This window comes from Argopecten irradians, chromosome 16 (assembly GCF_041381155.1).
Source record: "Argopecten irradians isolate NY chromosome 16, Ai_NY, whole genome shotgun sequence".
Classification (NCBI taxonomy): Eukaryota; Metazoa; Mollusca; class Bivalvia; order Pectinida; family Pectinidae; genus Argopecten; species Argopecten irradians.
In genome coordinates, this window is record NC_091149.1 from 22,283,115 (window position 1) to 22,310,975 (window position 27,861).

At 37.5% G+C, this 27,861-nt stretch overlaps 2 protein-coding genes across 2 annotated transcripts; one reads left to right on the forward strand and one right to left on the reverse strand.

Annotated features, from left to right (window-relative positions):
* The first annotated feature begins 1,323 nt into the window (after nucleotides 1-1,323).
* LOC138310527 (uncharacterized protein C17orf113-like) lies at nucleotides 1,324-7,494 on the forward strand. Its single transcript, XM_069251780.1, has 2 exons — nucleotides 1,324-2,074; nucleotides 5,802-7,494. The coding sequence occupies exons 1-2, from the start codon at nucleotides 1,595-1,597 to the stop codon at nucleotides 6,447-6,449; spliced, it is 1,128 nt and encodes a 375-aa protein (XP_069107881.1). The 5' UTR covers nucleotides 1,324-1,594; the 3' UTR covers nucleotides 6,450-7,494.
* Nucleotides 7,495-15,600: 8,106 nt separating this feature from the next.
* On the reverse strand, nucleotides 15,601-20,735 carry LOC138310286 (acetylcholine receptor subunit delta-like). Its single transcript, XM_069251424.1, has one exon. The coding sequence runs from the start codon at nucleotides 18,711-18,713 to the stop codon at nucleotides 17,418-17,420; it is 1,296 nt and encodes a 431-aa protein (XP_069107525.1). The 5' UTR covers nucleotides 18,714-20,735; the 3' UTR covers nucleotides 15,601-17,417.
* Between the last annotated feature and the right edge of the window lie 7,126 nt (nucleotides 20,736-27,861).

Here is a 27,861-nt window from a genome sequence, read left to right on the forward strand (position 1 = left end):
CAAGTTCTGTTCCCCTTCCCCCAAGGATGTTTCTGGCCAAATTTGGTTACAATCCATCCAGAACTCTATGACTAGTAGCGATTTAAAGGAAATGTTGACGGACGGACGACGGACGGACGGACGACGGACGGACGGACGGACGGACGGACGGACGACGGACGCCGCGCCATGACATAAGCTCACCGGCCCTTCGGGACAGGTGAGCTAAAAATGGTATCTGATGTAATGATTATGTATGCGTGTGTTTACGTAGCAAATATATTTGTTCACAGAGAATCACAGCTGTCCAGCTAGCAAATCACTGAAGGCACATACTCTGGCATCAGATATCAATTATTGCCTTGAGAGGAATTGCAAAGCATCATATATAGATGGTTGTTCTGCCCAGACTTCAAACTTCTAGCACCGTAGCTATCAACAACTAAAGTCACATACCCACCTCCATAATGGAGAGACTAGACAGGTTCAAGGAAAGAATATGTGAATGGATACTTGATTTGGAGAAGAGGTGTGATTTGTTAGAGAACTCTCAATGTGCACGTGCTAATGATGACCCCTGTTACATACTATACCAACTGACAAGGCGTATGTCCGTGTCCATATTAGCGATATGTCAAGTACTTTTGGATAGTAAGCCCTTCTGAACTTCTAAGCTACCGGACGTCGATGTACATGTCGATTATGTAGGCCTCGCACGGACAAAGTGTTATTTTGGGGCCTTGACCACGTTCACATATGCATGGTTTCTGCTACGTAATTTAAAATTATATAAATTTATATAAATTTACAAATTTATATAAATTAAAAACACCTATGTTCAATAGTGAAAATCTTTGGGTTTTGTGTTGTTAGCGTTGGCTAGTTAACGAATATGTACATAGCTAATGTAACTTTATTTACTCTATGGTCACTTGAAGTAAACCCCTGTCCATCCGTCTGTGTCAGGCATTGAATATGGAACGCCATAACTGTCTTGTGTGGTTAAAATATGCTATATGACTATGTGTTTACATTATCCAACAAAGACATTGAACAGTGTTTTGATTGCGTTAAAGGTGGTATGAATGCAATGGGATACAGACACATTCAATGTTGCGCGTTGTAGGGGCACATGTATATATATTATTTTATCTTTGATCTTATCAATACTTTTGTTTGTTTCAAACAACGTCATATTAAAAGCTAGTGTCATGTAAGGACGGCCTCCCATGTATGCTGTGGATTGCTTGTATGTAGTGCCAGTGTTCCCACTTACGTACATTTGTACGTGATTCACGTTTAAATATTTATTCTCACGCACAGAATTACCAAGGTAGACGTACAATTCACGCACAACATTTCTGAAAAGGTTTCTTGTAGCTCGATCAGTTATTATAAAATTTAACTTACGTCAAATTAAAAAGTGAAAGTGCAATCTACCGACGAATTCTCGGAAACGAAACTAGCTTAGTCAAGGTCATAAATACTCTTGTCAATTATAGGATTACATAACATGTTAAGCGTCTTGCTGAGCGGGTCAAACTGTAGTCGGAATAACCCTCGGAATACATCTGCATTTATCATTCAAATTCACTATAACCACGTGTAATGAGTCATGGCACAGGTCACACTCCAGTCGCTCTGGAAAAAAACATCAAAACGGCCCCGCGATCATGACGAAACCGAAACAGAAAGTGATAAAGACAACTCAGAACAAAGAACTAAAAAAAGACGAACTACGACACAATATCCAAAATGCTTTCAGCAAAAATGGTTACTCGAGTTTGAATGGCTAAAAAAAGACGATAGCCGTGGTATGTTCTGCGAGGTCTGCACCGGAATGGCACACTGCAAAACATCGCCATTTAGCGTCGGCAGTAAAAATTTTCAACGGTCTGCTTTAGTCAGACATCAAATGTCAAAGGATCACATTATTTCCATGCAGGCAAAACGACAACAAAATTACATGGACGCCGCGAAAACGTGTGTGAAAAAGAAATACTTACCTATACTTGAGGCGCAACTTAAAACTGCCCTTTTTTTAGCAAAAGAAAATATTGCTAATAGGAAATTCCTAAGCTTAATTGATTTACAGGTGAGTTTATTCAATTAATTCATTTTGGTACTGTGTTGATAATAAAAATATGTAAATGTATGATCTTATACACCATATTATATACATTTAAATCATAAATTAATTAAATTATTAGTTTCAATAATCATTGTCAATCCATAATACCTGAATGATAGGACAGACAGAAACTTAACAGGTTTTATAAAAATGCAAATTATATCTATAAATAATCAGTTATAAATAGGATAGAGATATTTAAGATTAAATAATTAACAGTAATACTTAATTAATTAATTTATAAAAATCAGATATTTGTAATGAGCAATCCATTCCACAACAAGAGGCCCAGAGGGCCTGTATCGCTCACCTGGTTTGTAATGCCAAGTAATGTTCTGAATACAGGTTCATTGTTTCTTTTCTGAAGGAATTTTAATATTAACCTCTAAATCCCCTATTAGGCCCCACCCCTCCTGCCCCCAGGGGTTCAGAGCCAAAATTTATACAAGTTCTGTTCCCCTTCCTCCAAGGATATTTGTGGCCAAATTTGGTCACAATCCAAGCAAAACTCTAGGACAAGTAGCAATTTATAGGATTTACTTCTATTTCCCCTATTGGGCCCCACCCGTCCTGCCCCTGGGGGACCAGAGCCAAAACTTATACAAGTTCTGTTCCCCTTCTCCGAAGGATGTTTGTGGCCAAATTTGGTTACAATCCATATATAACTCTATGACAAGTGGCGATTTAAAGAATTTACCTCTATTTCCCCTATTGGGCCCCGCCCCTCCTGCCCCCGGGCGGCCAGAGCCAAAATTTATACATACTCAATTCTTATTCTCCCAAGGATATCTCTGGCCAAATTTGGTTACATTCCATGCGGAACTCTGTGACTAGTAGCGATTTAAAGGATTTACCTCTATTTCCCCTATTAGGCTCCGCCCCTCCAGCCCCGGGGGGCCAGAGCCAAAATTTATACAAGTTCTGTTCCCCTTCCCCCAAGGATGTTTGTGGCCAAATTTGGTTCCAATCCCTGCAGAACTCTATGACTAGTAGCGATTTAAAGGATTTACCTCTATTTCCCCTTTTGGGCCCCGCCCCTCCTGCCCCCGGGGGGTCAGTGCAAAAATTTATACAAGTTCTGATCCACTTCCCCCAAGGATGTATGTGGCCAAATTTGGGTACAATCCATGCAGAACTCTATGACAAGTTGCGATTTAAAGGATTTACCTCTATTTCCCCTATTGGGCCCCGCCCCTCCTGCCCCTGGGGGATCAGAGCCAAAATTTATACAAGTACTGTTCCCCTTCCCCCAAGGATGTTTGTGGCTGATTTAGGTTACATTCCATGCCAAACTCTAGGACAAGTAGCGATTTAAAGGATTTACCTCTATTTCCCCTATTGGGCCCCGCCCCTCCTGCCCCTGGGGGGTCAGAGCCAAAATTTATACAAGTACTGTTCCCCTTCCCCCAAGGATGTTTGTGGCTGATTTTGGTTACATTCCATGCCAAACTCTAGGACAAGTAGCGATTTAAAGGATTTACCTCTATTTCCCCTATTGGGCCCCGCCCCTCCTGCCCCTGGGGGATCAGAGCCAAAATTTATACAAGTACTGTTCCCCTTCCCCCAAGGATGTTTGTGGCTGATTTTGGTTACATTCCATGCCAAACTCTAGGACAAGTAGCGATTTAAAGGATTTACCTCTATTTCCCCTATTGGGCCCCGCCCCTCCTGCCCCTGGGGGATCAGAGCCAAAATTTATACAAGTTCTGTTCCCCTTCCCCCAAGGATGTTTGTGGCCAAATTTGGGTACATTCCATTCACAACTCTATGACTAGTAGCGATTTAAAGGATTTACCTCTATTTCCCCTATTGGGCCCCGCCCCTCCTGCCCCCGGGGGGCCAGAGCCAAAATTTATACAAGTTCTGTTCCCCTTCCCCCAAGGATGTTTGTGGCCAAATTTGGGTACATTCCATTCACAACTCTATGACTAGTAGCGATTTAAAGGATTTACCTCTATTTCCCCTATTGGGCCCCGCCCCTCCTGCCCCTGGGGGATCAGAGCCAAAATTTATACAAGTACTGTTCCCCTTCCCCCAAGGATGTTTGTGGCTGATTTTGGTTACATTCCATGCCAAACTCTAGGACAAGTAGCGATTTAAAGGATTTACCTCTATTTCCCCTATTGGGCCCGGCCCCTCCTGCCCCCGGGGGATCAGAGCCAAAATTTATACAAGTTCTGTTCCCCTTCCCCCAAGGATGTTTGTGGCCAAATTTGGTTACATTTCATTCAGAACTCTACGACAAGTAGCGATTTAAAGGATTTACCTCTATTTCCCCTATTGGGCCCCGCCCCTCCTGCCCCTGGGGGGTCAGAGCCAAAATTTATACAAGTTCTGTTCCCCTTCCCCCAAGGATGTTTGTGGCTGATTTTGGTTACATTCCATGCCAAACTCTAGGACAAGTAGCGATTTAAAGGATTTACCTCTATTTCCCCTATTGGGCCCCGCCCCTCCTGCCCCTGGGGGATCAGAGCCAAAATTTATACAAGTTCTGTTCCCCTTCCCCCAAGGATGTTTGTGGCCAAATTTGGTTACATTTCATTCAGAACTCTACGACAAGTAGCGATTTAAAGGATTTACCTCTATTTCCCCTATTGGGCTCCGCCCCTCCTGCCCCCGGGGGGCAGAGCCAAAATTTATACAAGTTCTGTTCCCCTTCCCCCTAGGATGTTTGTGGCCAAATTTGGTTACAATCCATGCAGGACTCTATGACTAGTAGTGATTTAAAGGATTTACCTCTATTTCCCCTATTGGGCCCAGCCCCTCCTGCCCCTGGGGGATCAGAGCCAAAATTTATACAAGTTCTGTTCCCCTTCCCCCAAGGATGTTTGTGGCTGATTTTGGTTACAATCCATGCCAAACTCTAGGACTAGTAGCAATTTAAAGGATTTACCTCTATATCCCCTATTGGGCCCCGCCCCTCCTGCCCCTGGGGGGTCAGAGCCAAAATTTATACAAGTTCTGTTCCCCTTCCCCCAAGGATGTTTGTGGCCAAATTTGGTTACAATCCATGCAGAACTCTATGAATAGTAGCGATTTAAAGGATTTACCTCTATTTCCCCTATTGGGCCCCGCCCCTCCTGCCCCCTGGGGGATCAGAGCCAAAATTTATACAAGTTCTGTTCCCCTTCCCCCAAGGATGTTTGTGGCTGATTTTGGTTACAATCCATGCCAAACTCTAGGACAAGTAGCGATTTAAAGGATTTACCTCTATTTCCCCTATTGGGCCCCGCCCCTCCTGCCCCTGGGGGGTCAGAGCCAAAATTTATACAAGTTCTGTTCCCCCTCCCCCAAGGATGTTTGTGGCCAAATTTGGTTACAATCCATGCAGAACTCTAGGACAAGTAGCGATTTATAGGAAATGTTGACGGACGGACGGACGGACGGACGACGGACGACGGACGACGGACGACGGACGCCGCGCCATGACATAAGCTCACCGGCCCTTCGGGCCAGGTGAGCTAAAAAAAACTTATTTGACCTTGTACTGTGTGTCTGGATCAAAGTAGAATTTTTTAGCTGGTCCCGTCGTTTTCACTTTATTTGAGTTTTACTTAAAACTAAATAATTGTTATACAGTATTCTTCAAAACAAATTTGATTAGGTCAAAGGAAAACACAATTTAATGAAATTTTGTACCACATTATTATTTTATTTGACTACAATCAAATTTATTTGAATTCTTTTTCAGATTTCAAATGGGTCTACCGTATTTCAGAAAGCTTCCTCAGCAGGACAATCTTCAGCTACTACTTCAATGTCATCCCGTGGAATATACACAAATCATCAAGCCCCAGCTGATATGCAGAAAGCACTAGCAGATGTGCTGAGAGAAATGACTATTGTCCGAGTGAAAGAAAGCCCTTTTGTCGGCATCATGGTAGATGAATCGATGGACATAGCCACAGATAAAAAACTTATCATGTTTTGCAAAATTGTATATGGAGGTCAAATAAAAATAGAATTTTGTGCGAATGTCACAGTACCAGATGGCAAGGCAGATACAATATACAATTCTATTGTGAACTGGATGAATTCTGTAGGCATTACATTCAAAAACATTTCAGGCTTTGGTAGTGACGGAGCATCAGTAATGACTGGTAGACTGTCAGGTGTAGGGGTAAAATTACGAGAACAAAATCCACGAATTATCCATATATGGTGTGCTGCACACAGACTGGCATTGGTGTCACATTGGGCAGCAAAAAAGGTTCCATACCTTGGAAGAGTACAAGAAATGTTGGTAGCAATATATTTCTTTTATGAGTTTTCAGCCCCACGTTACAATAAAATAAAAGAATTAAAAAAAAATCATGAGGGAAAAAGTGAAAAAATTTAAAAAACCTACACAGGTGAGATGGCTTTCACTACAAGATGCTGTAATTGCAGTCTACGATAGCTGGTCTGTACTCATCCTAGGTTTGGAACATGAAGTTGCTAATGCACCAAGAACTGAGGGTGGGGCCAAAGCAAAGGGTATCGGGAAAGATATCAAAACTTTCAAATTCATCGCAACACTGTGTTTGTTGAGAGATGTTTTGGATATATTGTGTAAATTATCAAGAACTTTCCAAAAGGACATAATTGACATTCAACAGGTCAACTCCATGGTAAGATCAGCTAGAGATACCATAGCATCTTTTCATACCATTAACCCCCCAACGGTTGAAGATTTGCTGGACCAGATTGATGAGTCTGAAGAATTCAGAGGTATTTCTCTCAGTTGTTCAATCAGAGATCGCTTAATATTCAGAAATATCAAGAGGTCTTTTGTCAGGAATCTGATTTTAGAATTCAATGAACGTTTTCCAGAGGATGGTATGAGTGACATGCAAGACCTGAATGTAATCCTAAATCCAAAACTACTACCACAGCAACAAGCAGGCATTCTTAATCATGGGATGGAATCTCTTCAGAGAATTATTGAGAAATACGGGAGTGCTGCAGCTCAACAAGACAACCTGATAGATCCTGGCCGAACCAGAGATGGTTATTTACAATTCAAATTTTTCTTAAATGGGAACAGGCATTTGGAAGTAACAGCCTTGTGTCTCATGGTCAGTAATGACTATGCTGAAGAGTTTCCTGACTATTGTGTGTTGGCTGGAATATTTCTGACTGTACCATTAACATCAGTTCCCTGTGAGAGAGGCTTCTCTCTGCAGAACCGCCACCACGCACCCGCAACAAACAGGAGAAATTCATCAACGGTTGAAAATAGAATGGTAATTGGGTACTATTCAACCAAAACAGACTTTGACTCAGAAGAGCTTGTGCAGAGGGCATGTGTGAAGTTTTCTAATTAAAAATGACTCCCAACACAATACTGACTGTCAACACTGTGTGGTATGGTTCATTGGCTGAATAAAAAGCAACAAAGATTATTGTTTTGTGTATGTTTTGTATTTTGTTTTCTTAAACTGAGCATTTGAAATAAAGTATCACACATCTACACACATAATATTTTGGACTAAATAATTGTGCAATTGCAACTTTCAACTTCATACCCCAACTTTTTAACTTCATACCCTCACTTTTTAACTTCATACCCTCACTTTTGGGATGCTGGGGGTATGAAAACCCCTTGTTACAAAAATGAGTGGGAACACTGAGTGCGAGGTGCGTGTTTTGGGAGACTGCGATATATTCGTGTTATGTCTTCTTGTATAGTGGAACTATTGTCCTTTTTATAGTACTATATCACTGAAGCATGCCGCCGAAGACACCAAGCAACACACCCCACCCGGTCACATTATACTGACAACGGGCGAACCAGTCGTCCCACTCCCGGTTTGCTGAGCGCTAAGCAGGAGCAGAAACTACCACTTTTAAGACTTTGATGTGTCTCGGCCTGCGGACGGAACCCAGAGCTTTCCTCAAATGGGCGAACGCTCAAATCATGGCCAAATGTAAGGTGGTGCCAAGGGAGGCATTAGGAAAGATAAAGTCAGTTAGGAATAAAAGAAAAGATAAGATCATAAGTCGCCTTTTACGATCATGTAATAGGGGCAGCAGGTACGATTCTAACGCCCTACCTGCAGGGGCGCTTATCAATACATGTATCATTTTATCAATATTTGATTTATTTTTACCAATGTATCTTTTCATCATATTATAACCTACTGTGATCAGGATTCTGATATGGAATTGCAAGACATTGAAATGCGTTCAGTATGATTTAAATGTAGAGCTTTCAAATACAAAGGGATATGGACCCAGAGCTTCCAATGGTTCGAATGCAGCAGAGCTTCATGAAGAGAGACAAAACTTTAATGATCAGGTATCAAACAGAAATGGACGGGAAGCTTCCGATTGTTCGAACGTTTGTTTTTTGTTTGTTTGTTTAAGTTTTACGGCCCAGCGACAACTGAAGTCATTAAGTGCTAAACTACAAAGCTTATAAGTATTAGTATATAAACAAGGAATCTATCTAAAAGATCAGGATAAGAAAAAGGCAAGTAAAAACTAAAACACGAATTGCAAATGTTGATTGTTTGTTTGTTTGTTTTGTTTTGTTTTACGGCCCATCGACAACCAAGGTTATTAAGGGCCAAACTACAGGGCAGGCATAAGTACCAGGATGTAAACAAGGACTATATCTAAAAGATCAGGATAAGAAAAAGGCGAGCAAAAACTAAAAAAAAATGTAAATGTTGATTAAATAAAAAGAAGTACATAGGATAAAATAGTTTTGGCTAAAACACATGAGAAAACTCATGCAAAATGATGACGAAACGATGAGTGTTGTGTTGATATGAATATAAGATGAGATGAGAAAACGTTCAAATTTTGTTAAAAATGACGATCTCTTTGAGATAATTGAAAATACGACTATGTCTCACGGCATGAAACAAAGTGTACATGTCGGAGACATCATAGTACTTATCTCGTATGTGTTTAAAATCAATACAATGCAATAAAACATGCTCCACTGTGAGAGGAAAATCACATGCATGGCATGTAGGAGGATCCTCCCCTCTCAATAGATAGGAATGTGTGAAATATGTGTGTCCAAATCGGAGCCGAGAGAGAACAACTTCCTCTCTGCGGTCACTCCGACTGGACAGTTTAGGATTAAGTGTAGGTTGTATTTTAAACAGTTTATTGTTTGTTTTGGTAGACCGCCTTTGTTGCCAATGGTGTTTGATGGCTGATTGAATGTAAGGTTTGATGTCGGTGTATGGTAGTTTCAAATCTGTTTGTGCTAGGCGAAGAGCAGTCTTAGCTGCTTTCTAGGCCTTTTCATTCCCCTGTACCCACATGGCTGGGAATCCAGAGATAAGTAATTTGAGTTTTAGAAGACATTCGAAATGTTCGGATCAAAAGATTTTGGATTAATGTGTTTCTAGGGTTTCTTGATTTCAAAGCATGAAGAACCGAAAGAGAGTCTGAACAGATGATTGCCTTTTCAATGCGGTTTTCTTCGATATGGTCAAGTGCCAGACCGATAGCACATGCTTCCGCAGAGAAAACGGAGGCAACGCCCGGGAGTTGGATAGAGGAGCAGTGATTAGATGTACAGCATGCTGCCGCAACATTAACACCATCTTTTGAGCAATCAGTGTAGATCTGAACATGTCAGGAAAAGCCCTAATGCACTCCCGAAAGGAGGATTTGTGTTCTTCGGGTAATGAACTGGATTTCGCCCTCTCATGTAGAGATAAATTGATATCAGGTGTTTGAATGAGCCATGGTGGTACATCCGATACGGTGTACTCGTCAATGGTGTCGAAATTTATATTTAGTCCCAGCAAAAATTTTGAAATTCTGATGCCAAATATTGGTATGAGCTTTTGATTTTGTGTAAATACTTCTTGATGTTGTGGATTGAATACAAGGTTAAATGCGGGATTTTTGGGGTTGGATTTCAGTTGAGCAGCATACTGTATGGATAATTTCTTTCGTCGATCGTCTAGAGATGGCTCATTAGCTTCCACATGGAGACTCTTCACAGGTGTTGTTCGAAAAGCTCCAAGTGCGAGACGCAGTCCCCGATTCTGTATAGGGTCAAGCATCTGTAGATAGAAGCTGCGAGCCGATCCATAGACAATAGATCCGTAGTCAAGTTTTGATCTAATAAGTGCCCGATAGATACGTAGAAGCATTTCACGATCTGCACCCCAATCAGAATGGGAAAAAAACTCGTAGAATGTTCAGCGCCTTCGAGCACTTATCCTTCAGATGTTTGATATGTGGAACAAAGGAGAGTTTCGAATCAAGTATTAGTCCAAGAAATTTAGTTTGTTCAACTACTGGAATTTAATTCCATTGAGTGTGAGGTCAGGATCATTGTGTGGTTTTCGTTTTTAACAGAAATGCATACAGACAGTTATTGATCTTGAAAATCTAAATTTTGTAATTTGCCTAAACATTGTAGTAGTTGTCGTTCTTTAGTGTGCATGCTTTTTGATCTGTAACAGATCAAGAAATCATCCACAAATAGAGACCCTTCCGTAGATTGGCCAAGACTGTTAATTTTTAATCCAAAAAATGTGACGGACAGGATACCACCCTGAGGGACGCCCATCTCCTGTGTTTCTGTTTCTGAATAAGTTGATCCCGTTCGAACTTTGAAATGCCTGTCAGATATAAAATTTGAATTAAACTTTGGGAAATTACCACGTATACCGATATCATGGAGATCGTTCATGATTCCATATTGCCAAGTTGTGTCGTATGCCTTTTCAAGGTCAAAGGATACGGCCACAAGATGTTCTTTCTTGGCAAATGCTTCTCGTATAAATGTTTCTAGTCTAACTAAGTGGTCTACCGTTCCCATGCGGTTTCTAAAGCCGCTTTGCAAAGGACTTAAAATATTGTTTGATTCCAGGAACCAAACTGATCTAGTATTTATCATACGTTCTAGAGTTTTACAAATACAACTCGTCAATGAAATAGGACGATAGTTATTGGCATCAGTAGCATCTTTCCCGGGTTTCGGAAGGGGTATAATAGTAGATTCCTTCCTAGACTCGGGAATTTTGCCAGAAGAGTAAACTTGGTTAAATATAGTTAAAAGACATTTAAGTGAAGAGTCTGGTAATTACATATATGGAATTTCGTCTGGTCCAGCTACCGAGTCCTTTGATTTCTCGAAGGAATCGAGCAATTCTGGTATGTCGAAAGGCCTATCGTAACTTTCACTATTGAAGGATTTAAAATTAAGACGTCTCTTTTCCTTTTCTTTTTTAAATTTTTGAAATTTTTTGGAATGATTTTTGACGAATGAATTTTTAGCAAATTTTTTGGCAAAGGCGTCAGCTATTTCGGATTTTGAAGAAGATATTTTATTTTTGTTAATGAGGTGGGAGGATGGTGTTGCTTTTCTTTTCCCACTGATTTTACCAATCATTTCCCAAACTTTCTTCGAAGATGTCATGACCATAGCTGTTAATAGGACGTTAATAAATCAAACAAACAAACAAATAGTATTGGAATTAATTTTTGAGACATACTCTTTCCAAGTACTTTTCTTGTCGGATTTGATAGACCTTCGAGCTTTTGCTCTCCAAATTTTAAAATTGTTATAGTTTGAGACGGTTGGCGAAGCCAAGTACCGCCTCAGAGCGTAATTTCTACCAGATATATTGATAAATGAATCATTTGAGAGACGAAACTTTGTAGGTTTTGGCACGGATTTTGGTATGGTTTTTGTAGCGATAGAAGTGAGCGCTTCTGTGAAAATTTTAATGGGGTCATCAAGGTTCAAAAATTTATCCTCGATGAGCTCCTCTGCGCACAAATTTTTAAATTGAACCCAGTCCGCCTTATGTAGATTCCAACGAGGAATAGGCTCCTCAAGTTTTGGTGACCCTATGTTTTTAAGTATAATTGGAAAGTGATCGCTCCCACAAAGATCATCGTTGACCATCCAATCATAATCAGGAAGAATGGATGGATGGCACAACGATAGATCAATGTGGGTAAGCGAGCCAGAGGCAGGGTGTAAATATGTTGGGGCATTGGTGTTATAAAGACATAAGCTGTTTTTATTAATAAACTCTTCGATACGTCTACCTCTATCGTCAGTGCCTGGGGAGCCCCAGAGGCTATTATGACCGTTAAAGTCACCCATGATAATATATGGCACTGGTAGTTGTGAAACGATGTTACTCAGTTCATCACAAGTAAATGGAGTATTTGGAGGTAAATATATAGAACAGACTGTTATTTTTCGGTGAAGAGTTGCGCTTATAGCAACAGCTTGTAAGGTGGTATTTAGCTGAATGTGTCTGTGAGGGATGTTTTTATGCACCGCCACCGCCACACCACCTGTTATTGGAGTTTTTGTGTATAGTGTAAATTGTCTGAGATTGATGGTGTCTTTCAGCATTATTTCTTGAAGGCAGAATATGGATGGGTTTTTTGTTTGTATAAGATGTTTTAATTCTTCTATGTTCGCTTTAAATCCGCGTATGTTCCATTGTATGATAGTGTTGGTCTCTATGTTGGTCCCTGAGGATAGTTTGTCGGACCGACAGGACTACTTGAAGTAGGTTGTTTGGTGGCGATAAATGTGTTGTCACCAAACTCGCTGTCGTCCGATAGAACATCATAGATGTTCCGTCCAAGGATAGGGTCATCTGATCCCTTACTGGGTTTGTTGTTTAGTGCAGGGAACCTCGCCAGCTTTACCTTGGTGGTTTTGGTCTGGCGTTGCTCCTACGGTGGTGTATTAGCTGGTCGCTTGGTTTTATTAGGGAGTTTTTAACGTCAATAGACGGTGAAGATAAAGCACGTCTATGACGAGCGGCAGTAACTTGTTTTCTAATGTTCTGTGTTTGAATTTGGTGTTGTGTAAGTCCCGGAGACGCCGGTGGGATTGGCGTTTTAGCTCCAGGTGGCCCAGCAGGTGGTTTTTGTTGTGGTTTGTTTTGTGGTTTACATGGATCTGACTTGAACCTGTTCGGGTCCCCCATGATTACTTTGCAGGCCTTAGCATCTGCCATATCTGGGACATCATTGTCCCAGTTAGGCTTGTCAACCAAGGCCTGGACCGACGCATGTTTGACGGTGACACTGTCAACAGGCGTCTTTGCGCGGGTGATCTGGGCATAGGTTGCCACATTCAGGTCTGAACACTCGACTATCCTCCTAGCTTCAGGGAAGGAGACACCTCGGTTATATTTGACCCGTAATATCTCCCTCTCCCGAGTCCAGGCAGGACAGGTGCGAACAGACGCAGCATGGTCACCCCCGCAATTGACGCAGTGACGGTTGACAATGTCACATTCGTCTTTTTCGTCGTGACCTTCACGGCCACAGTACTGACATACCATTTTCCGTCTACAATTGCTCTCATGATGGCCGTACCTCTGGCAGTTACGACACCTCAATGGGTTGGGGATGTAGACAGTGACATTGTAACGTTGGTAACCAACAGTTACGCTCTGTGGTAATGTTGGTGTAGCGAATGTTAAGATAAAAGTGTGTGTTGGGACCAAGCTCCCACTTTTTCTCGTCATGATGCGTTTATCATGAGAGACCGGAATGTTCTCCTCTTGGAAGTATGATAGTATGTCAGCCTCATTGTCATTGCGCAAGGCTGGGCACCAGATTACCCCCTTGCTGCAATTCAATTTGAGTGTGGTTTTACACACACACCGAGGCCGGCAAAACTGTTGGTTCCAAGGAGGTTCTCCGCTTGTTGCTTGCGGAAAACCTCTATTAGGAGATCACCCGATCCCAAAGGCTTCACAGATTTGACATCTCCAGCAATGCCTTTGATGCCCTTTCGCAATATTAAGGGTGATAAACCTGCAGTGGTCTTGCCACTCTGTGTAGAGGACATGACCAGAAACTGTGGGAATGTGTTTGTTGTACCGCTTTTTGTTTGTTGATTTGTGGTTGATTCCTTTTGGGGAGATTTTGGTTGTAGTTCATTTTGTTTGTTTTTGGAAGCCATCATTTAGAGTTTATTACAATTCGCTAGCTGTGCCCCCACCCACCTCGGAGCCCAACAGGGGGACACTCATGATGACATGGATATCCAATGTCAAAGTGTCAGGGTTACACAGATAGTATACTCGGAAGAATATTTCGAACAAACATAATTCAAATCAAGCTTGCGGCAGCACGCTCGCAAGATCGATCAGAATCAAGACAATCCAAATTAAACTCACGATTGACCCTAAGCCACCGCCTTCTTGGAGATCTACCAACCAAGGGCTCGGCATGACCAGCCGATTGATAATACAGGGCCCATATTACCTCTCGTCTAACGTGAGTCTGAAGCCAAAGTAGTGTGTAGCAGTAAAAAAAGGAAGAAAAAAGAGCAAAACCTATTCAACCACCAGGACCTTCTTCCCCCGGATACGAGATGCAACCCACGGCAAACAGGTTGGCTCAAATTGGAGCTACTGTGAAAGCCTTCAGCTACACTGATATCACGCGGACGCACATCACACACCCAAAAGTGGTGCGCATCCGCATGAGAACAGTGCACCCAGTCTCGAGACGTGGACCCAGCTTTCATGGAGACCTTTCTCCATCTAGGGCAATATGAGAACCTAGACTTAAATTATAGAACACAATAAGTAACTGATATTCATCTGTTTATATAATACATTACAAAAAATTAACAAACTTTAATAATGTGGTATATGTAAAATTTGGCTGGTTGTTCTATATAGAGAACGCACCGGAAGTAGAAGGGTCAGTCACTGGAGCCAAGTGAGTCCATGGATAAAAAGGTAAGTTGCAAAGTTGTAGAATAACACGTGTCACTGGGACAATGCATGTATTATATTAAGAGTTGAAGAGTAAATTAATGGTACATAAAACGTAGATTCAGATAATTGGCACGGCTGTAAACGTGGGACATGTGCGTGTAACATAAGGTGGGTACGTTAAAATAGGTGCGGTGCATTGTCTCCTTAGTTGTCACAATTGAGTTTACAGAGTTGCGTGTATGTTCCGATTTAGGTGAAAAAGGTTTAGATATTGGGGTCAGTCCTCTCCGCAATATTGGAGTGCTGAAGGCAGTAAAGGTAATTATTGTAATACATACTATTCATCTCGGGTAAGCTAATTTAACTAATTGTACTGATTAATTGTAATGTTAGGGCTAATCGGTTTATTAAATGTATATATTTTTAGTTATAATGATGAAACATCATTTTGTGAATATTTTTCTGAGACATATTAATGCTGTTTCAGAGTCATTCAGGATTCCTGAACCTATGTGTTGGTTGCACAGATTCCAGTCATGGAGGAAGATATATATCTTTTGTGCTCATTACAGGTTTGATATTTGTTTAATTTATTTATTTTGAACAGACAGGCTCTAGAACCACGTTCCTGGTAAATTTGAACGTGTACAAAAATTGGTATATCTGTTTTTCTCCCAAAATCTTTCTATATTTTAGGGGTACCTGATAATGTAATGGATGATCTACCCTTGGGTGGGGATGTTTTCTATTTTTTCATTATACATGTATTCAGAAAGTTTAATGATGTAACCAATAATAAACTAAAAAAAACCCCATAAATTCCGTTTAAATATTTAATAAATAATTTGTAATCAATTAATTCAGTGTCGATGTTCAACATTTTTATGTTTTCAGGATTACTTCGCGGATGTCAAACCAAGTGATCGATTAAGTTCATATCACAGATATGACATACAGTCAAAATACACTTTACATCATAGGTGAGCATTTGAATTTTAGCTAAAAAGGAAAGGTTGGCGGATGGATGACTGACGTCACATCATGACATAAGCTCCTATGACAGCTAGAAAAGAGCAATAGTTCCATTATTACAAAGAGAAAACATAAATTTATTGCTACCTCCAAAAAGATACAAACACATGGCAGTCTGTCCTTAAAGGCGTTTAATTCTTAATACTAAACGGTCAAACGCGGTTGATTAATTTGTTGAGTCCTAAAGCATACATACAATCACACACAACAACGCATTACACACGTGGGAGGGCGTCCTCAAATGACCTTGTCTGTTATTAGAACATTAAAAATAATCAACCAAATCACCCCCCCACCCCCGAAAATAGTATATTGAGTAAAAAATGTGCAATTTAGTTTTAGTGTGTAAATGACAGTTTAAATAATACATGTATTATCTTCTCAACCCTTTCACCATGTAATCTTCTTGTCAGAAAACATCTTAACATGTTGTTTTTTTGTTTCGCAGGTATTTAGCTGCGATTTAATCACATGCTAGCTTTAAGTCACATTGGTTAGCCAGGGTATCAGTGGTATTAAAGGTACCGGAGATTAAAGCCCTGGTGAAAGCTTCTAATCCTGTGTGACTTAATCCTACTCGTTAAAGTCGAAAAGCGAGATCTGTATGGAATAAAACAAGGGCCAAGTGTCCATTGTCGTAATTACTTAACATATTACAATACTACGTCCATTTATGTGTATATAATGAACAAAATACTTTTCTTTAGTTCATATCGCACAAATTGTCAATGGTTGATGCTTTAGTTCATATCACACAAATTGCCAATGGTTGATACTTAAGTTTATATCACACAAATTGCCAATGGTTGATACTTTAGTTTATATCACACAAATTGCCAATGGTTGATAGTTTAGTTTATATCACACAAAGTGCCAATGGTTGATAGTTTAGTTTATATCACACAAATTGTCAATGGTTGATATAATACATCGGATGATACACCTGTTGAATCTCGTAAGGACATAAAGATATTTTATCGGAAACAGCCGTTGGATTCCTTTTATATTAATCCGTATTGGTTTGTTGGTTTTTGTTTGATTGCTCACTCACAGCAAATTAAGGGCTAAACTTAAAATTACTATACCTCACTTTCATTTAGAATGTTCTGTTTGGTTAAAATTGATCACATAATATTGAATAAGTTAGCTATTTCCCCGGAATTGGGAGGCGAGGGAAATAACCCTTGGAAGCTGCGCACGTGACCGGAAGTTGACGTCATCTGCAACGTCAACCAACAATGGAAACAGTGTTTTTTTATTCTATTTGCAGCTCGACGAATTTAGCAACGTTGTCGTGAAATAATTTCACTTTTTTCTTTAAATTGTGTTCGGTATAATAAAATAGTTATGTCCCTTTGTGTCAGGATACATCTAGAATTGTCTCCCTGGAAAGAGTTATTTTCTCTCGGGCGTAAATAACCCTTTCCGGGGACACAATTCTAGATTTATCCCTCTACATAGAGTCATAATTATTTATTGTAAAACAAAAACTATTGCATAACATTTAATAAATATTTCAGATAAAAACAGGAGTCACTGGTATATCGTATCCGATAAAGTCGGCACCAAGGAAAAAATACGATCAACACATTGCTTGTTGTACATTAACTTTTACCCATGATATAGCCGCTTACAAACAGACCAAGCGTTGTGACTACATTTGCGATTAGGAACAACCAGAAACAAAAGAAATCAATTGCTGCAGTCACGTCTGGCCAGGTAAATTCTTCGACTGTTTCCGGCTCTTCAGCTACTTTTGTAGGTAGTGTTTCTGAGTCTTCGCTGGGTGGAAATTCTCCGGTTTTATTTCTTGTTTGAAAGATCTTCGTGTCAGTTTTACTTGCATCGTCCACTTTCCTGGTTGTTTTCTTACATTGTAGTCTTTTGCTCAGACGAATCATGTATCGACAGAACTTAGGAATTTCCTGTGAATCTTCGCGGTAATGAATTCGTAACTCGGCAGCAGTAATCATGACAATTGATGTTCCCATTACCACAAGTACTATCAAGTACATACTTAGCAAGGACATTGCAGAACTCTCCGGAAGTGACGCACTAACAATCGTAAGGAAAACGGCAAACGCGAGATAAACTGTCATGACATAGCCCATCTTCTCCCCGCTTTCGATAGGAAGCACAAAGACAAACCCAGAGAGCAATGACAGTAAAACAATCGGCAGAACCACGTTATTAAGAATATATTGAGGTTTCCGTTGAAGTGTTACGTTGAAAGTTACATAGGCCCCATACTGACTAGAAACTGACGCGGTGGAAGATGTATTCAGGAGTGTCCATTCTCCATTCTCTTTATAATCATGCAAGAGTATGCCGTTGTTTCCTACTGCAACTGTAATGTCCGTTAAAATGGAAGTCCAGACTCCAAATTTTAACGAACAAGTCTGCTTATCAAACGGGAAATATCTTATATTGATAGCGCATTTCGTCTCAAACACCTCAAACGGGCGCCAAATAACTAGCCCTTCGGAGGTAATTGTAGTAAGTATGAAATTGTCTCCAAGTTCCTTCAGTTTGGTGAAACCATTATCTAAGGAAATATCGGGTTTCCATATAAGGTTCTGTGGAAGGTAGATGGTGTGAGTGTCGTTATATGTTGGCGAATCCCACTGTAGATTCTCATCATTCCACATAATAAACAAAGCTCCTGTGGAGGTCATTTTTTCGTTAACCTCGTCAATTTCTGTTATTCCAACTAAATCCAAGTCAATATAAAGTTTAGTGGGTCGTGAAAAATCTGAAATAGGACGCACATGCTTGTTGTAGGAGTTGGTGGTAAATATATTTGTATAGAGTGCCTTAACGTTGTCACTTGTGAACGAACTAACATGATAAGGTGCAGTTATAGCCACAAACAGAAGCAACGTGATGCGAGCTGCTTCCATCTTGAAATTTTCCGGGTATATAAACTTGGGTTCTGTAGTATGATTAAATCCTGATGATAGGCGCGACGATAAAAATGGTATGTGTCATTTTACGCTCACATACAAATGAGCTTATAGTTTTAAATAATGCTGGTATTACAATTGATGTTAGTCAGTGTAATCAAATACAGATGAAGAAGCGGTGATAAAATTTTCTTTACAATATTACACTCGTACAAACAAGCTCTCCTTTTTGATGCAATCGAGATGAAAATGGCGAGATAAATGTCTTATATAACTGTATACTCGCTTAGAAATATCACCTGTTATTTGTGGTCGATATGAAGATGGGTCAACTGTCCATTACATGTAGTCCATCAATCCATCCATCGATTATACTTACATCAGTAAATCAAAGATAATGAATAGTCACTTTGATGATATAAAATATCCACAGCGTTTACAGTTGTTTACGCTGTGAACCATTAGCTACCGATAAATGTACAGCAAACACACACAGCGAAGACTTGGTTTTAGAAATCTCCCCTAGAAGCATGAACGGGCAGCTGACCGCTGTATAAATCTATCCGCATCAATCCGATAGTCGCCGTTAATTGCCTATGGTCAGTTGATGAAATTGAACTGAACGTGTTGAGTTACAATACCGCTTTAACACAGTTTATCAACAACATGTAATTTGTTTGTGTACGAAGGAAGAGCTTTCGATCCTATCGACGTCTGATGTTTTGTCTAGAAAAGCATCACTTGAGTCCTTCAGTATAAATACTTTTGATGACAATCTCTTCGCGTCAACAGTAATTGTATGAACGTTTACAGTTTTTAATAACAACTAAAGCAAACGTGAACGTGACCGGAACAGATTAATTTATATAATTAGCATTTAATTCTTTTTTTTTTTTTTTTTTTTTTTTTTTTTTTTTTTTTTTTTTTTTTTTTTTGTTTACAGGAAAATTTTTATTTCAGACACACAAAATGTACAACATGTATATAAATGGTATATAAATACAAATTTTGTTTAACAATAATATTTTTATCAATTTGTCACCATTAATTCCCTTCAAAGATTATTGCTTATTAAACATATTGTAATAAAGTTAATGTATTTGAATATATAAATTAAAAGTTTGTCTCATTTGCAATACCATGACATTAAAAAATGTGATTTTGGATATTAAATCAAAGATTTTCAAGGGACATAACTCAGACAAAATGCGAATGAACTATGCAATGGATAAATTACTATTTTGCAACATATAAATAATACATCATATATTTTGACTTTTACAGTAGTTTTATAACGAATTTGTCGATGACCATAATAAAGCAAATCGAAATGAAAAAAAAATATTGAGTCGATGACTAGTGTAAACCGGAAGAAGATAACGCTCATAACCGGAAATCATAACGAAAACAACATACACGTGGTTTTTTCGTTGGAGAAGTACCTGTGCGAAGTATTTGTATGTATGTGGAGAAAACAATGGTTTGAACAGATAACTATTTCAGGTGAGTATTATGTACGTCAGTATAAATAGTGTATTTTACTTAATATTGCACAAAAATAATTATTTCCAATATATTATGACACGTGTCGTTCTGTTAATCTTTTTCAGATGAAGTGTACTGTAAAGGACAGCTACATGGAAAGTTATCAAGGACAGTGAAAATTATGGTGAAGGATTAGGAAGATTTGAGTGTGAATCTTGATGTCATTTTACTGAAAACCAGCTGGATTTACTATCAAAGTTTCACAGAATATCGGAGTCAAGATTTATTCCGAGGGTTTCACAAGCTGATTTTATGAATGTTGGGAGAGGTGATTTGTTGTACTTTTTAGTTCTCATGACTGAGTGTAATTCTCGTCTGAGTGAATGTTCTAGGTTTATTGCTTTTTGTTTACAATTGCTTGTGTAGTAGGCCTTGTAAATGACGTAGCCTATATAAGTAAGTAGAAAGTTAACTCCTTCATATTTTTCATAATCAATTTTATAACCTAACACTATATTTTCCAATGTCACCATTTTTTTTGCAATTTTTTTTTTTTACTGAACATATCGCTGACATGTGCAATAAATGATTTAATATATTTACATTCTACAAAAAAGTGTTTGTAATTTTCTTCAACTCCGCATGTATTACATAGTGGACTATCTTTTATTTTCCATTTATAAAGTAGGTAATTATTTGCCAGAACTCTGTTAATCAGTTTCCATTTAAATATTTTCATTCTATTGTCTTCAAAATGTTTAAAGGTGCACTGAAGGGATTTTCTTAATTTGTGTTCTATCTCGGATTTTTTAAAATGTATAAATGTGTTTTCCCATGATATATATGCAATCGGTCTAACTGATATTTTCTCAATCAGGTTGTTGTATATGATTTTGTTTGTAATTTTAATTATAGGTATTGTTTTTAGTGAGGGTGTCATAACAACTGACAGTTCATAATATTTCTCATTTATGTTGTATTTTGATATATCTGATTTTTTTAATTTTTCCTGCCATATTTTAGGTATTGCGTTTTTAAGTATTGATATTTGTGATATCCAATTGTGTTTATCTTGTAATATGTTCAATATTACATTTTCATTTATGTATCCTTCAACATCTAACAGATCTTTTATAGTGATGATATTACTTTTTATCCAATTTTTAAAGATCAATGATCTATTATTATATGTTATGAATTGATTTCCCCATATTATTTGTTTTCCAATATCTGTTATGTTTTTGGGGGGTTTCACATTTCTTCCATTTATGTCTACCCAAGCATTAATGATATTTTGATAGAATTGTGGAATGTTAGAGAAATCTTCTAGTTGTTTTGTGTGTTTTATATTCATTGAAAAAATTAACAAATCTTCTCCAAATTGATTTAAAAATAATCTTGGTATGATTTTCCATTGATTTTCTTCATTGCTTTTTAATTTTTTTATCCATCCTAATTGTATAGTTGTAATATAGGAGTTGAGATCAAGTGTGTTAAGACCTCCTTCGCTATATGATCTGCATAGAGTTTTTCGCTTTACCTTCTCACTTTTACCCTCCCAAATGAAATTGTAAATAATTTTTTCTACTTCTGTTACAATATGTTTTGGTATAGTCAGTACAGATATAAGATAAGATAATTGAGGAATAAGTAATGATTTAACAATTTGTATTTTCCCTATCATTGATAATTTCCTCCTTTTCCATGTATTGACTAATTTATTTATTTTTTCAATCTTACTTTCCCAGTTGATTTGAGATGTTTTAATAGCATTAAGCCCAAAGTATACTCCTAGTGCTTTTATTTCACTTTGTGACCAATCAATCTTTTCAAAGTCATCTTCTATGTTTATTTTATTAATTCCTAATTTTAGACCTAGTGATTTTTTTCTATTTAGGATTAATCCTGAAAGACTACCAAATATCTCTATAGCATTTAGGGCTGCAGTTATGTCTTTTTTATGTTTCAAGAAGAGGGTGGTGTCATCTGCTAGTTGTGAGATTTTAAAATGTCTTTCTTGTGAATTTTTAATTTGGATTCCATGAATATTGATATCTTGTCTCATTTTCATTGATAATGTCTCGACTGTTATTACAAAAAGTAGAGCTGATAACGGACATCCTTGACGGATTCCGCGCATAATCTTTACTGGTTCTGATAGCCATCCATTGTTTGTTATTATGCAATATATATCACTGTATAGGACTGAAACCCATTTCATAAAACTTTCTTTAAATCCAAATTTTTTCAAAGTATGAAACATAAATTCCCATTCTATTGAATCAAATGCCTTGGCAAAATCTAAAAAATAGTATAGATCCAGTAATATTAAATTTCTCGGCATATTCTATTATATCCTGAATAAGTCTAATGCTATATCTTATGTCGCGCCCTTTGATAAAGCCATTCTGATCAGTATTTATTATTTTAGGTAGGATGGGTTTTATTCTTTCAGATAGACAATGAGCTAATATCTTATAATCTATATTTAGAAGTGTCAATGGTCGCCAATTATTTAAGTCTAATGGATCATTTTTTTTTAAACATTAATGATAATATTCCTACTCTCTGTGAATATGCTAGTTGATTTTGTAAATAGCCTTCATTTAGACAATCTATTAACATTTTTTTCAAATGTGGCCAAAATATTTTGTAAAATTCTATTGTTAATCCATCTGAGCCTGGAGCTTTGTTTAATTTCATCTTATTTATAGCTATATAGCATTCATTTTCAATTAATAAACCTTCACATTAATTGCTATCTTCATCAGATAGTATCCTTTCAAAATTTATTGAACCTAAATACTGCTTTATGTCATCTACATTTGGTTTTTATTAATGTATACATTTTTTCATAGAACTGTTTCTCATATTTGATTATGTCTTCTTGTTTTGTCAGTAATTCTTCCTTTTCATTTTTTAGTTTAGTAATGGATTTTTTAATTTGTCTTCCTTTTTCTAAAGAAAGAAAATATTTAGTGTTCTTTTCACCATGTTCAAACCACTTAGCGCGTGATCTTATTTGCGAACCGAGAGCTATTTGAGTGTATTGTTCTTCTATCTGTTCTGTGACTTGATCTATTTCTTCTGCTGTGTCTGTATTTTCTTCGTTAAGCTTTTTAAGTTTATTTTCTAATACAGAAATAATATTCTTTCTTAATTTTGATTTCTTTTTTTCCATATTCAATTGATCTTTCGCGAATTTCAGTTTTACATAGATCCCATATCATTCGACTTGACATGCTTTTATCTTCTTTTAATTTTTTAAATTCATTAAGTACTTCAATTATTATTTTTTGGTACATATAATCATTTAGCAGACTATTGTTTAACTTCCAATACCCTGGTCCACGTATTGTTTTTTCAACATTTAGATAAAGTGATACAGCTTGATGATCAGTGTATTTAATTAATACTGGTCTTATATCAGTTGATGAAATTTTATGAATAAGTTCATTTTGTATAAGGAAATAGTCAATTCTACTAGCCACATTATTTACATTTTTCCGCTTCCATGTAAACTGTTTTGTGGTTGGGTGTTTTATTCTCCAACAGTCTATTAAACGACATTCGTTTATCAGTGACTTTAAAGATTTTACAGGTTTTTGGGGGTTTACTCTAGATTTTCTGTCAGATTTTGTGTCTTGAATTTCATTCCAATCTCCACCTATGATAATTAGGCCTAAACTGTGTTCTTGTGTAAATGTTTTCAAATTTAAAAAAAAATGTTTCTCCTGTTTTTATCATTAGGGGCATAAATATTTATTATTGTGTAAACATTGTCATTTATTTTCAAATTAACTAGCAAAAGCCTGCCATCGTTGTCTCTGTGTACATCAATTATCTCATACTCTAAGTTTTTTGTTAGAAAGATAGCTACCCCACAGCTCTGGCTGGTGCCAAAATTATGTAATACTTCACCATTCCATTCTGATTGTACGAATGGGGCATTAGTTGCTGTAAAATGTGTTTCTTGTGCCAGGATTATGTTACCTTTTTGATATTTAGCCCATGTATAGAATCTCTCTCGTTTTTGTTTATCACCTAAACCTTGTGTGTTAGCAGTCAAAAAATGTAGTTTCTGCAACATGTTATGTAGAAGAGTAAAAATATTTTGGTAAGTATTATGTATATTACACCTACATGTATATACACACTCGAAAAAGATCTAGCCAGGAATGTATCCATTCTTACGTATACTATTCATTTATGTATTGCAGATAAAATTTATAAAAATATAATCGTACATACATATCTAAACAGCAGACATACAGTCTCATAGTCACATATATATACATATATACACCTGCCGACCACACTAGTATGTTTACATACACATAGCCGGATGTCTTCATATACTTTCATGTATAAAATTGTATGCACACATACACTTAAATAAAACAATTGAATCAGAGGTAGGTTATTCAATTTCATTTCTCTTTTTATAGAGTTGTACCATATGTTGAATTCTAATAATATTAGAAAAAATCTTTTTAGCACTTTAGTAATATTACCTTGCAGATAATATATCAAGATAATTTTATTCTTATCAAAATTAGGATATGAGCAAATAGTAATATCATTGTGATGATATATTATCTTTGAGATATAATAATTCAATACGTGCATATTTTGATTTAAGTGACCATATGCATATAAACTTTGAATTATTATATGTATAAGTGATTCCTGGAATAAACTTTCATATTTAATAATCTGTAACACTCTTCTAAATATCACACATATTATCATATTAGTATAATATATTACACTGATAATATATAATATAAATAGAAATATTTTCTCATGTAATATACAATTTTGTGTATATGTTAACCAGCTTTTATAACATGTTAAGCATTTATGTATAAAAATGTAATGTAATTCACATATGTCATAACAGATGCATTGTGATACACTTACAGATATCCTACTGTTACAATATACTATACTTAGTACTACAATCACGTGAAACACATAACTGGCATAATATACTAAACTTAGAAATTTGATACTGGTATAATATGATACCGGTATATATAGAGATATTATCACATATACTGTATAACTTTGTGCAAATTTTAACCAGTTTTCATAATATTTTGTGTATTTATATATACTATTATTATATGATACACAACAAACATAATGTGATACACTTAGAACTATACTAAATATACTGTTATAAAATAATATACTTAGGAATATTATAACGGGTAATATATAGCATTGTGCATATTTTAACCAACTTACTTGATATTTTAGGCATTTGTAAGTATATGCTGTGTAAAACTTTGTGGCATTTTCAAAAAGAGATAAATTTATACAAATTTTAACTTCTTTCCTTCTATCCATATCTTGAATGTAGTTTTTTATGATTGTTTTTAATAAATTTCAGTTAAGCATAAATACTCTCTTTTTTGTCATTTGGCATTACATTTTTTCTTTGGGGTATTGTTCAGTTCATCCAGTGGGGATCTGACATCCGACGGGAGTTGACTTGATTTTCTGGAGGGAGTCTCTTTCAGGAAAGAGTCTATGATTGTCTGATTCTGTGGTTGTTTACTTTCTTGTTTTTTACCTTTTGATTTTTTGCTCTTTTTTCGTTTTCTTGGCTCATCTTTGGAATCTGTTGACTCTGCTGCTGATGAGGGCACATTTGTTGATCCGGATGAGGGCACAGGGGTTATGTCTGTTGAGGGCACATTGGTTGTATCAGTTGCAATTGGAGGCTTATGGGTTTCCGTTTGGCTTTCGGACTTAGTTTCATTGCCATCATCGATTTGTTCGTCGTCATCTTCGCTGTCGCTCTCATCATCGGAGCTTTCATCAGCGCTATTGTCATCTTTCAACAATGAAGGACAGTTAGACTGGATATGACCTGGGCTCTTGCAATGTCTGCACACTTTATCGTTAATACAGTCTCTGGCTACGTGGCCAGCCTGCAGACAGTTGCTACAGTGAGCGTTCTCATTGGGTTGACCTCTGTGTCTTATCATGGCTCTGTATTTCCCCCCTATGGTCATTGATGTTGGAAGTGGATTTTCCAGCTTCTTGACAATAACTATTCGGTCACCGGTTTCACAATTGGTGAGGTATCCATCTACTCTAAGTCTTTCTCTATATAGGCTCTGAATTTCACAACCTTTGAGCTCAAGGTCACGTTTGATTTGACCATCAAAGGCAGATAGTGGAACATTTTTCACTCGAATTAGTGTAGTGTTTTCATCGTATGTATTCCCTATTACTGGATTGTTTGCATATATCTTGATGGATTTGCTCCTAACGACAAGCCCATGAGTGATAAGTTTGAGTCGCGACTCATAACTGTCGAGGTAAATCCTCCACATTCCTCGGACACGCTGAAGTCCGATTAATTGTTCTATGGGAACTACATTGCCTATTGCTCTGTACAGTTCTACATGGTTTAGCCATGATTCTTTAGGGACAGTTCTAGTGCCAAATATATCAAATTCTAGGATAAAAACTGGCTTTACCGTTCTGGCTGGAGTAGCAACGGCTGCATATGAGGCGGCGCCATTTTCCTCGGTCACTGTGGCCGATTGACTCGTCGTAGAACTCATAATTGTTGATTTCCTGGTTTTTCTGGTTCCTCCAATGAATATGATACACTTTATCCTCTCATTCCCCTCGGGAGAAAGTTTTGAGGTGGACGTTTTCCAAAAAACACAAAAAAAAAACAGTTTGTATATGGAGCTCAAGATTACCCTTTACCTTAGTTCAGGGGCAGATCACTCTCATTTAATTCTTAATTCCAATATGCTGCCAATAAACAAATCAAAACAGAGCGTTTGATTAGTCAGTGAACAAAATCTATCTGATCGTTTTTGGGATGTTAATCTGATAATGCGCTTAATTCTTTGACTGTTTGTTTACTCAAGTTTAACGGCCCATCGACAGTCATTTATATAATTCAACGCTGTGACGAAATTCACATAAGAACTTAAGCCGTAAGTGTATGTCGGTATATGGATCGAGGCTTATGGTAGATCAATAACATAAGATCACTGTAAATTATTTAATTTTCGCGAAGGGTAAATTTTCGCGTTAATTCGCATGGAGAATTAAAATTAATAAGGTAAAACATAAAACACATTAACACCGCGGTACTCGCTTCAACCGTGTTCGATTCACCAGTGCTTTAATTACTAATATAAAGCAGGAAAAATTCGGGACATATTGAAACACACTCAATAGACAGTTTCGATGTATTCGATTCAACCGTGTTTGACACAAGTGTGTTTTACTGTATATCCTTATACTATAATGTACATGTAATGACGTCATAATCACAATATGACATCGAATCAGAATATGAAACCCTACTTCACCATTCTAAGTTTATCTCTCCTGTTAAAATCCTTGTGTCCTTGACAACACCGCACATTATCAACCAAATAACAGACAGGGTCATGTAAGAACGGCCCCTCATGGATGTGTGCGGTGTACAGGGTGTATAAAGCGCGAAGTACATGTACGTGATTTGGGAGACTGTGATATGTTCGTGTTGTGTCAGGTCGACAGGTCAGTACATACACATAAGTTTAACTTAGTATAGATAAACGGTGTGATTATGCATATTTTACTTTCCAGTCAATTAATGATATAGCTGAACTAATGATCTATTATGGCTAAATGG